We start from the raw sequence: 11935 nt of genomic DNA, 5'->3' as shown, positions 1-11935 counted from the left end.
CTGGAGAGTTGGAAATATGTAAGAATCTGTCTCTGTCCCCTGGAAACTGTAACTTCTGTTCTTGCGGGAGGAACACCTGTAACTCATATGCTGTCATTATAATCTCTTGGAAGTACTGTCTTGGGGAGTACTAGATTTTAGATGGATTCTGACTGTTAATAAAATGGACAGCCATATTCTAGAAGAGATGTTTTCTTTCCTTCTCAGATATTTCCATATGAGATGCTCATGGTGACCAACAGAGGGCGCAACAAAATCCTAAGAGATGTGGACAGAACCAGGCTGGAGGTAAAAATTTAAATTTAAATTTAAGGGAGAGGAGAGGGTTAGGAAGAAATTGATAAAGGGCCACAAAAAAATGTTTCCATTGTGTAATGATAAAATAAAATGATCTTACAGTTAAAAATAAGTAAATAAAATTCAAAAAATAAAAATAAAATTTAAATTAAAAAAAAACAATCCAGTCCCAATTGCAGATCCCTATGCATTCCCCCCACCCTCCCCCAGATTTCTCCTAAGAAATGTTTTATTTCTTCAGTGAAAGCAAAAAAAAAAAAAAAAGCTCACCCTCATACTGTAGGTAGGACTAAAAGATGACTTTAGAGGAAAATCTAAATTTACACTTAGATCAGCATAAAAGTGCCTGGTAATATCCAGAAGAGCCACCCAGGAGATGCAGTATGATTTTAATAATTTTCTTGAGAAAGAAAATTATATATATATTTTTTTGGATGTTGCCATAATTCTGGCTGGTGATGCAGAAGTGGAGTCTCTGTCCCTCTTCAGATGTCCCAAGATATCCTCATCTCATCTTCCCCTGAGCCTGGGTTGAGTTTTTTGTTGTGTTTTGGGGGGTTGGAGGGTGGTGCTGAAGGAGGGGTTCTCAAGAAAGAGGATTAAGAGGTTTACACTGGACAAGTTTCTTTCTTGGCTGCTTCCACATTCCTTGTTGAAGGGTTATCTGGGTACATATACCCAGACCTCCTTAGACACGGAAGACTGATCTTTGTACTTTTCCATCTGAATGATTTTAATTAAGAAAAACACAGGCTGCCAGTCATGGAAAGAATCATTAGTTTTTCCTGACAAAAGGCAGTGCCTTTGTATAAGAGGTTGGGCTGGCGCAGAGAATAAAGGCTCCAGTATCATAAGGGAGCTTTTCTAGAAGCGATGACAGATGGGAAGTCTCCGCAGTAGACCAGGCTGAGCCAGGAAGAAGCCCTGGGCTCCCCAAAGATCACTCTGAATGTCTTTCTCTTTGGCTTACTATTGCTATGGTCCATTTTCCCTTCATCTTTTTAACATCCCAAGGACCTGAAGTGGAGTCACCTCCAGCATAATAAATCACTTTTCTATGCCCCATCACCATTCGTTGTTACTATAATCATCATCATTAATACTCTGCCAGCTCTTTTGTCTCATGGGAAGAGCACCTCACCTGGCTTGACCAGGTAAGGAACACCGGGTACAGTACCTGGGGACACGCATTAGAGGTGAACTTCACCATCATTCTGCCTTGCTCTTCAGAGTGATTATTTGTACACTGACAGCAACTCTCAAGGCCATCGATGTGGCCGTCAGGGCTAACTCCTGCTCTTTTCTCTCTTCCCAGCGCCACTTAGCCCCTGAAGTGTTTCAGGAAATCTTTGGAATGTCCATACAGGAGTTTGACAAGTTACCTCTTTGGAGACGCAACGACATGAAGAAAAAGGCAAAACTCTTCTAGATCCCACATGTAAACAGAAATTAGAAAAAGAACTGACGCTGGCGGTGATGCATAGGATGTCGTATTGAGGCCCAAACTTGATTGGAGAATTTGCAAACTACCATCCCTCAGCAACAGCAAAAAGGGAAAGTCTGGGTAAAGCACCCGTGAGCCAAACATTGGGCCAACCAAGAGTGACACTTGCCAAGAAGCAATGGGGTATAAATGTCTGTGTTCCCAAACTCAACAGTGGTGTCCACATGTGACCTTTTCACATGACCTGATGTATACGACAGGAGCTACTTTCTTTCTTCCTTTGTTTTCCTTTAACTGTTGTCCAACAATAGAGCTGACTGTACGGAAAAGAGCCAGCAAGTGCCCTTAGGATGCCACATGGGAAAGATCAGTTGTAATAATTCTGAAGTCTGAGTAGATTTATCAGGCAGCACTGTGGCTGAGAAGGAAGAGTCTGGGGTCACCTCCGGTGGCAGCCACAGGCCTTCACTCTGCAGGAATGGAAGCCAGCCAGGGGAGCGGGCGGCTCTGCAGGGATGGGCTGAATATCAGTGAAAACCATTGGTAGATGGCTCCTTGTTCTCTACTGCTGGATGGGACCTGATTGGCAAATCACTTAGCTATCATTACAGTTTGGGGGAAACAGAAGGAAAAGGCATGAAAGGAAACCCTTCCTTATCTCTTCCTGCTTCAGACAGTGTGCTTAATTCTTCCTCCCCACCAAGGATGGGAGCTGTCTTGGGCTCCACAACTGCAAAGAAATGAAAGACAAAAATTGTCTTGATTGTCCCCATTGCATGCTGTTAGGTGATTTTTGCCCCGGGGGCCATACCACTCTTGGCAAAAAAAAAGTTCCATGGCCTACCAAGGCAAGTTTTTCCACTTAGCATCCTCTGCCCTCTATCCGGCATCCTATGAATCAGATCGAGCCCACACTGGTTTTGTTTTTTAAGGTCTTTTCAGTAATAGGCTAAGGAAAGGCACGTTTTTCTCTTTTATATTTCTGCAACTCCAAAGCCAATTCCTTCAAACAGATTTACTTTGGCCTTTTCAGCTTTCCTTCTTGCCTAGCACCGTTGACTTCATGATTTGTGTGTATGTGTTTTCAACTCACCCAGAGTAGTTTTATGAGTCTGCATGTGCTTTTTAATTTCTGCTTGAATGTTTGTCCCACTGTACTGCAGGTTCCAAGGGACATTTGCCCAAGTGCACGTGACTCAAAGGTGAAGAGTGAGGCTAATCTTCCAACTTCCCCTCCTTCGTGGATGGGTGCTGGTGCCTAGAAGCCAGCTCACCCCATGTGCTCATGTAGCTCACGGCAGTATCAGACTGAAGACCACAGAGGTAGGATCGGGCTGGGGAGAGGTCAGAGCCTCTCATCAGAATCCTCAAACCCTGCAGCACTAGATTCAAATTTGAGCCTGTTTCACCAAAACATGCATGTAAGACCACATCATGATTCCTGATAAGAGTCAGATGAGGGAGAGTCTCTCCAACTTCACACACAGGAGGTTAAGTCACATTTATTCTCATTGCTCTGGAGCTCTGCTGAGGAATTTAAGCTCTGTTTTTAAAGCCAAAGGAGAAAGCTGAATTCAGCTGCATATGCCGCTGAGAACAAAAGCTCAGAAACTCTTCCTGCTGGCACCAAGTCCTAGACTACTAGCTGTCTATCTAACACCAATGGTAAAAAGCAAGTAGAATAGTTTCTGAACCCACATTGCAGGCCTCTGACTTGTGACTCGCTTCTGTCTGGGTGCTGTTGCGAACGCTATTGCTTTATAGGATTCTCCTGTGCTCTTTCTGAAAGCATCTAAATTTGCCCTTTCAGTGCTACGTGCTGAATGTTTGAGGACTAGTCTCACAAATACGTGTGTGCGCGCGCATGTGTGTGTTGGCCGACTGACATATTTAGCAAGTGGCTCTGATAGTGTGGCCCTGAGCAGATGCGACCAGCTCCTGCTTGTTCTGATGCCAAACCACAGCTCACCATTTTGCCCCTTCGTGTTTCAGTTCCCTCTTGCTTCATTCCGTATTGTCACTGTCCCTTCCTCTCTTTGCCCTCTCCTGCTCTGGCAGCCTCAGCACAATGCCTGTGTCCCCCAGTCCTTGTTTTGCTCTGACAGAGCATGGGGACAGGGACTCTGGTGTCCTCCCACTGTTTCTCTATGGCAGTCAGTAACAATGTGGCCAAAGGGTCCCAGAAGTTGGCTGGTGGAGAGATTATTTTCAATATGGAGATAATAAAGGACCCCCTTCCCTGCCATGGTTTTCATAGGCTAATGAGTTATCCCCCATGCACCTGCAGATCAAACACCAGTGTAAGAAAGATCAAGGCTCTTGGCAAACATGGGCACAATCAGGTGGTTTTGCTAAAATCCCTATCTCTTGGTCCATGTAAAGAGGGCATGGCTCTGTCAGAGAATAGGGACATTAGACTGAAAAAAGGGACAGTTCCCCTCTTTATGTTACAGAGACCCAGAGTTAAGAGGCCTGCCTAAGATTGCAATGATAGTTCAAGAAGTGAATCCTAGGTCTGCTTCTACTGATGAAACCCTGCTTTTCTTATATTTTTTGAAGTCAATTTTGCATCTAACTTGGGAGTAAAAAAGCCGCTTTCCATTTCAAGTATATTAGTTAATTTAAACTGCATTGTGCAAAAATGCATTGCCAGAAAATGTCAGTAGCCTCCTGGGGAGGGGTCACTGGAAACCGTAATGCAGAGTGGGCTCCCCACTGATTGCCCAGCAGAAGGTCCAGCTGGAAGAATGGGGCATGGGCAGCCTGGTTCTCCTAACTGCCAAATCGAATGTATGGGCCGCATGCCCTATCCATGTTGTTAAACTGGGCTCAGCATGCTTGTCCTGAAAATGGCCAGGCCACAGTACAGGAGATGGTATTCTCCACTTTAACCCCGCCCTGCACTATAAAGGAAAATTCTAGTTGTTTTTTGTTGTTGTTGTTTTTAAAGATGACCGGTAAGGGGATCTTAACCCTTGACTTGGTGTTGTCAGCACCACGCTCTCCCATTGAGCCAACCGGCCATCCCTATATGGGATCCGAACCCATGGCCTTGGTGTTATCAGCACCGCACTCTCCCAAGTGAGCCACAGGGCCGGCCTGGAAAATTCTAGTTGTTACCACAGCTAGAGCTTCTTGACTCTAGGAAAGGTATTCTATACATGGCAGGCTTCTCTGGTGCATGTAGAAAGGGCTACGTTTTCAAGCATTTGACTTACTTGTGATTCTAAGCGCATACTGATTGTATGAAGTAAAAGAGGCCTCCATGACAATACAAAAGTCTGCTTCCTTTAAAATCGCTTCAAGAGAACCCAGGCTGTGAGGTGGTCTTCCTGCGTGATTTCTTAGGAGATATGATGAGCATCTGGAAACTTGTGCAGACAGCTGTGCATCTACTTTTGGTTTGGGGTTAGTTATGAAATGTTCTTAACATGACTTCTTCAATAATTAAGCTGCCTATTCTCTGAAACCTCACAGAGAAAAACTAGAGTTAATGAATAATAAGGTGCAAGAAACAAATGGTCGTTTTCTATCCACCCTGTCCTCTAGTCTCCCCACCCCCCGATTCTGTTGTCACATGCCGAGCTTCCTCTGCCGAGGCAGAGGCTGGAGTGGTCCCTTTCTCTGCTTTCCTCCCCTCCATCCCAATCTGGTTTATCAGTCAACCCTAACCTGGAGAGTCTAGCTGGTAATGTTTCTAGAACTTTCACCTAATTTCTTTACACTTGGAAGCCAACATCTTTTTCTAAGAATTGCTTTTCAAATGGTTATATGAAATGTATATGCTTTTGCAAATTAAAAAACTTCAAATTTAACCCCTTTTGACTAGGTAAGTCTTTCTAAAAACTATTCAAAGCAAACGTGGTGTTGGCACACTCCGGCAGGTGGAGGGGCAGGCTCGGCTCCAGGCTGTGTGCTCACAGAGCCCTTTTTCTGGCTGTCATAGAAGACGGTGGAAGGAAAATATACTGTCTCATCAACCCTTCTGTGTCCTCTGAAGCAAGCTCAGTTTTTATAAATCACCTTTTCTGTATTTCTGGTAGCTATTTAATCTGTACTTCCTCTGCCAGCCTTGATTTTATTTGATTTTTAAAAATATTTTCTTTTGACGATCCAAGTGTTTGCCACTATGCCCTAAACCTCACTTTTGAAGAACTGTCTGTCCTGAAAAAGAAATAATTTAGGACTTGAGATTTGCAGTGATACCAACTTATCATGATGATGTATATTAAGGGAACCAGCCAACCACATGGTGAGAGGAGAGAAACCTTCACTTTGGCATTTCAAAAAATCACTATCTTTCTGTTTGCTACTCAGGAAGCAGTGGGAGATGGTGACTGATGTGCTTTGCATATGGTTTGTGATGCTTTTATTTGGGCAAGTTGAATTTGTGGCAAACCCAAAAAGAGGGAGGTGGTTCATTGAAGCTAAAAGAAACTTTCTGAACAATGTATGTGTACACAGCAAAATTAAACAAATCCCACATTTTCTGAAGCTTGGTGTAATTGAGTGGTGGTGGTGATCATTAAATAAAATTCTTCCCCAAAGTGTCTCTCCCAAGAGTGAAGTTCCCATGAGGCACTTCCTGAACCCATGGCCAGAGGTGGAAAGAGACAATCCTGTATCCACCGCCATCCAGAAGGACGGTGAGCAGCTTGCTGATTATATATGCACACGTTTCTCCACTTTATGGAAAGGAAGCAATGGTCCCACCAAACTGATGTTCTTTTGGGGTTTTATGTACAGACTGGTCCGTAGTGAGTGTGCACAGTTTCCGTGAGCTGCTGCTGACTCCGTATCGACATGCTCGCAGTGCTTTCGTTTCAAGCTGGGTTTATGGGATTTTTTTCAAATGTTGGAAGGCGTACACTTCTTCCTGCCTTCCCTTCCCTTTGGGAAGTATGAAAGCAAATATTTAGAAGAACTCCTTTTGAAAGCTGTGTCGTGTTCCCTGTGAAGTCGAGTGGGTATGCGTCCGCGCCCTGCGTACCCTGTGCTTGTGTGCAGAGGAGGAGGTGGCCTGCGGTCCCCATGCTGCTGGCTTTCCGGTCCCCGCCCCATGCTCCCATTGCAAGCAGCACTTCCCGCGCTCCCTCACCTCTGACCTCTGCATCACTGGTGTACTCAACTCGGTGAATAAAGTGGTGTGCTTTATTCGTGAACGCCTTTGTAACTGTGTCTCATTTCTTGTCCTCATGCTCCCTTTGAAGGTTTATCCCACTTTAAAAGTACCCACCCAAGTTCCAAACACCAACACAAAATCAGAATGAAAGCAAAGTCTTAGGAATGCACTTTTAGCACATAGGTTGGAGGAGGAAATGCAGCAAATAGCAACGGTGTATTCCAGGACTGTTTGTTCGATAATCCAGACCACGTTGGTCAGTAACCAAGATGACTAAAGAAAAAAAGAATTTAACACGACAAGCATACAGAAATTACATTGTTGGGTGGGAGTGGGGAGAGGGAGGATGGAGGGAGGTTTTGGTAATGGGCCACAATAATCAACCACATTGCATATCGACAAAATAAAATTTTTAAAAAAAGAAAAGAATTTACTAGAGCTGTTACACTGTGCTGGTGCAGCTGGTGTTTGATTTGTTTGTGACACAGAGCAGCAACAGTGTCATCATTTAGACAGAGCCAGGGACTTGAGGTTTAAGGACAAGAGCTTCTGAGCTACCGTGTGTGTTGGCTGTATAAGTAAGTAGCTAGAATGCAATAGAAAAGCATCGTTCAAATCTTTGACCTCCCATGCACTATCAAACTTTACTTGAAGAACATCTCGATTTCAACTTACTTATCTCCACTGCCAAGATTTTAGGCTTGCCAGGAAATACAGGATCTGTACTCAAGATGGGCTACCCTGACCGAAGCCTTCATTCTATGCATCTGTCAAACCTGTCCAGGGGCCAGTCACACATTCACGTGGACCCTCACCTGGAAGCTGGACACAGGTTATTCTCAAGACAGTTTAGTTCACTACTGTAGAAAACAGGGCAGTGCTGATAACACCAAGGCCAAGGGTTCAGTTCCCTATACAGGCCAGCCACTAAAAAAAAAAAGAAAACAGATTGGGAGTCCTGGCTTGCAGTGTGTGTTCTGCTCACCTCTACTTCCACCTATACCAGCAGCCCCACTTTGCTCCGTGACTCCCACAGCCAGTGCTGATCTTCAGTCCTCATCATGAGCTCTCTGTGGCATTTGGCTCTGGTGACCGCCATCGCATTGGAAGTTGACTCCTGCCTCATTTCCATAGCCAGCCCTTGCTCACTCACTGTGAAGTCTACATGCTTCTGCTGGAGTCCAGGGACCTTCATGACCAGTCTTCCTCCCCCTGCACAGCTTCCCCTCCCACGATGCCCCACCTTCATACCTCACCCTCTGCCTCTTCCAAACCACTGCAAGTTTCCAAGCATGCCATGCCCTCTCCCTCCACTGCAGCCTTGCCCATGACATTCCGTCTGAAGGTGGCGAGTGGAGAGGGTCCATCCCCAGGGAAAGGAGGAGATGGTCATTGTTGACTCTTCAAAACTAGTCGCTCATCAGCCCTTTGGAGTTAGCCATGTGAATTTCCCACAGGCTCCATTTGCCCTAAATCAAAGACCAGTCTAAGTTCACGCCCTTGCTAAGAGCCTGTGTTGATGGTCCCAGCCCAGCCAGCCCCAGTAAATTCTTTTCATGCTTATGGTTGAACCTCGCTTTCTGTACTTAGCAAGTGTTGCCCAGCACTGCATGTGTTTCCGCTCCTCAGCTGAACTGTAGTGAGATCTCTATGTTGCATTTAGAGTGCCAGGCACCTTAAATTTGCATTAAACATGTCCCTTATAACAGTCCTACGAGGCAGATCATTGTTGATCCACTATACTGGTGAAGAAATCAAAGCTCAGAGGATAAACATGCCTGATCTCTCAGCCAGTGAGCAGCAGAGCTGGGATTATCCAGGTCTGTCCCTCTTCAAATCCCATGCTGTGTTCCTCCACGTCCCGCTGCCTGTGACCTTCTGATGGCAAGGACTGTGTCTCCCATATTCTAAATTTCCCAGGGTGCACTGCACAGAGTAGGTTTTATGTGTGAGACTGGCCAGTTCCCCTCGGTCTGGTCAGGAGCACCATCACTACCACCAGGGCACCGTTAGGAATGACGGCTCAGCGGTTCCTCACTGGCTGCATGTCTTGGGGCCAATTACTTAGCCTCTCTAAGCCTCAATTTGTTCATCTATAGAATGGACAAAATAATACCCATCAGGAGATTGTTGCTAAATTATGATAACGCATGCTGAGCACTTAGTGCAGTACCCAGGATATAGTAACTGCTCAAGAAGCTTTAGTGATCTTTATTAAGAGTAATTAGCCACTTAGACTTGAAGAATGCCATAAGCTCTCTGAGCCTCAGTTTCCTCATAGGTAAATTAGGAATGAATACCTGCTCTGGCGTCTGATGGGGTTGTGAGGGTAAATGAAGGAAGGCAGAGTACTCAGATGCAGGAAAGCATATTAACAGGTTGTTATATTACAGATTGGACACTGAGGGTTTCTGGTGCTTGGATAAGGTCTAGTACTATTTTAAATAATTATTTGAGAATTTTAGTTTTGTCCTGGTCTTTACCCATCCCCCTCTAGCTTATATATGAAATACACAGCATTAAAACAAGCCTACAACCTCTTGTATGTACTTCAATAAGAGTACTCTCTTCATCCAATGAAAGTCTAAGGTCGAGATCCCCTGAAGATGTACTAATTAATAGTAATAACCAGAAGTATTACATAACAGCTGAGTGCAGGATATAGCAACAGACTGCTGGGTTTGAGTTCTGGCTCCATCAATAACTAGCTGTATAGCTAATGATGATTTGCTTAACTTCTCTAAGCCTCAATTTCCATGTCTATAAAAGAGGAATGATACTTATCTCAAAGGGTTATTATGAGAATTCTTGTGGGACAAGACCCAGCATGATACCAAGTGANAAGCTGGACACAGGTTATTCTCAAGACAGTTTAGTTCACTACTGTAGAAAACAGGGCAGTGTTGATAACACCAAGGTCAAGGGTTCAGTTCCCTATACAGGCCAGCCACTAAAAAAAAAAAAGAAAACAGATTGGGAGTCCCGGCTTGCAGTGTGTGTTCTGCTCACCTCTACTTCCACCTATACCAGCAGCCCCACTTTGCTCCATGACTCCCACAGCCAGTGCTGATCTTCAGTCCTCATCATGAGCTCTCTGTGGCATTTGGCTCTGGTGACCGCCATCGCATTGGAAGTTGACTCCTGCCTCATTTCCATAGCCAGCCCTTGCTCACTCACTGTGAAGTCTACATGCTTCTGCTGGAGTCCAGGGACCTTCATGACCAGTCTTCCTCCCCCTGCACAGCTTCCCCTCCCACGATGCCCCACCTTCATACCTCACCCTCTGCCTCTTCCAAACAACTGCAAGTTTCCAAGCATACCATGCCCTCTCCCTCCACTGCAGCCTTGCCCATGACATTCCGTCTGAAGGTGGCGAGTGGAGAGGGTCCGTCCCCAGGGAAAGGAGGAGATGGTCATTGTTGACTCTTCAAAACTAGTCGTTCATCAGCCCTTTGGAGTTAGCCATGTGAATTTCCCACAGGTTCCATTTGCCCTAAATCAAAGACCAGTCTAAGTTCACGCCCTTGCTAAGAGCCTGTGTTGATGGTCCCAGCCCAGCCAGCCCCAGTAAATTCTTTTCATGCTTATGGTTGAACCTCGCTTTCTGTACTTAGCAAGTGTTGCCCAGCACTGTGTGTGTTTCTGCTCCTCAGCTGAACTGTAGTGAGATCTCTATGTTGCATTTAGAGTGCCAGGCACCCTAAATTTGCATCAAACATGTCCCTTATAACAGTCCTACAAGGCAGATCATTGTTGATCCACTATACTGGTGAAGAAATCAAAGCTCAGAGGATAAACATGCCTGATCTCTCAGCCAGTGAGCAGCAGAGCTGGGATTATCCAGGTCTGTCCCTCTTCAAATCCCATGCTGTGTTCCTCCACGTCCCGCTGCCTGTGACCTTCTGATGGCAAGGACTGTGTCTCCCATATTCTAAATTTCCCAGGGTGCACTGCACAGAGTAGGTTTTATGTGTGAGATTGGCCAGTTCCCCTCGGTCTGGTCAGGAGCACCATCACTACCACCAGGGCACTGTTAGGAATGAGGGCTCAGTGGTTCCTCACTGGCTGCATGTCTTGGGGCCAATTACTTAGCCTCTCTAAGCCTCAGTTTGTTCATCTATAGAATGGACAAAATAATACCCATCAGGAGATTGTTGCTAAATTATGATAACGCATGCTGAGCACTTAGTGCAGTACCCAGGATATAGTAACTGCTCAAGAAGCTTTAGTGATCTTTATTAAGAGTAATTAGCCACTTAGACTTGAAGAATGCCATAAGCTCTCTGAGCCTCAGTTTCCTCATAGGTAAATTAGGAATGAATACCTGCTCTGGCGTCTGATGGGGTTGTGAGGGTAAATGAAGGAAGGCAGAGTACTCAGATGCAGGAAAGCATATTAACAGGTTAGTATATTACAGATTGGACACTGAGGGTTTCTGGTGCTTGGATAAGGTCTAGTACTATTTTAAATAATTATTTGAGAATTTTAGTTTTGTCCTGGTCTTTACCCATCCCCCTCTAGCTTATATATGAAATACACAGCATTAAAACAAGCCTACAACCTCTTGTATGTACTTCAATAAGAGTACTCTCTTCATCCAATGAAAGTCTAAGGTCGAGATCCCCTGAAGATGTGCTAATTAATAGTAATAATAACCAGAAGTATTACATAACAGCTGAGTGCAGGATATAGCAACAGACTGCTGGGTTTGAGTTCTGCCTCCATCAATAACTAGCTGTATAGCTAATGATGATTTGCTTAACTTCTCTAAGCCTCAATTTCCATGTCTATAAAAGAGGAATGATATTTATCTCAAAGGGTTATTATGAGAATTCTTGTGGGACAAGACCCAGCATGATACCAAGTGAGCATTCAAACATTAGCTTTTATTAATAAAGTGGCTGCCACATAATAAGGACTTCCTATTTGCCCAGCCCTGAGCTAAGCACATTACATGACTTCTTTTATACAGTTCCTTAGATCACTTCTACCTTAGAGTTAAGGAAACAGACCCAGAGAGACTAAGTATCTTGTACAAGATCTGCCTACTGCTTGGTGGGACTGGGATTCAA

The 11935-nt window shown here is 44.8% G+C and overlaps 1 protein-coding gene across 1 annotated transcript in view; it reads left to right on the top strand.

The window, feature by feature from the left end:
- ABLIM1 (actin binding LIM protein 1) overlaps positions 1-3440 on the top strand; it is a 112632-nt gene extending 109192 nt beyond the window's left edge. The window contains exon 17 of the mRNA XM_008587575.1: positions 1613-3440. Within this exon, the coding sequence (XP_008585797.1) occupies positions 1613-1726 (114 nt within the window). The 3' untranslated portion in view covers positions 1727-3440. The remainder of the gene's footprint in view (positions 1-1612) is intronic.
- The last annotated feature ends 8495 nt before the right edge of the window (positions 3441-11935 follow it).

Source organism: Galeopterus variegatus, unplaced genomic scaffold (assembly GCF_000696425.1).
Source record: "Galeopterus variegatus unplaced genomic scaffold, G_variegatus-3.0.2 Scaffold4443, whole genome shotgun sequence".
Taxonomy (NCBI): Eukaryota; Metazoa; Chordata; class Mammalia; order Dermoptera; family Cynocephalidae; genus Galeopterus; species Galeopterus variegatus.
This window is presented reverse-complemented; position numbering and strand designations above follow the sequence as displayed.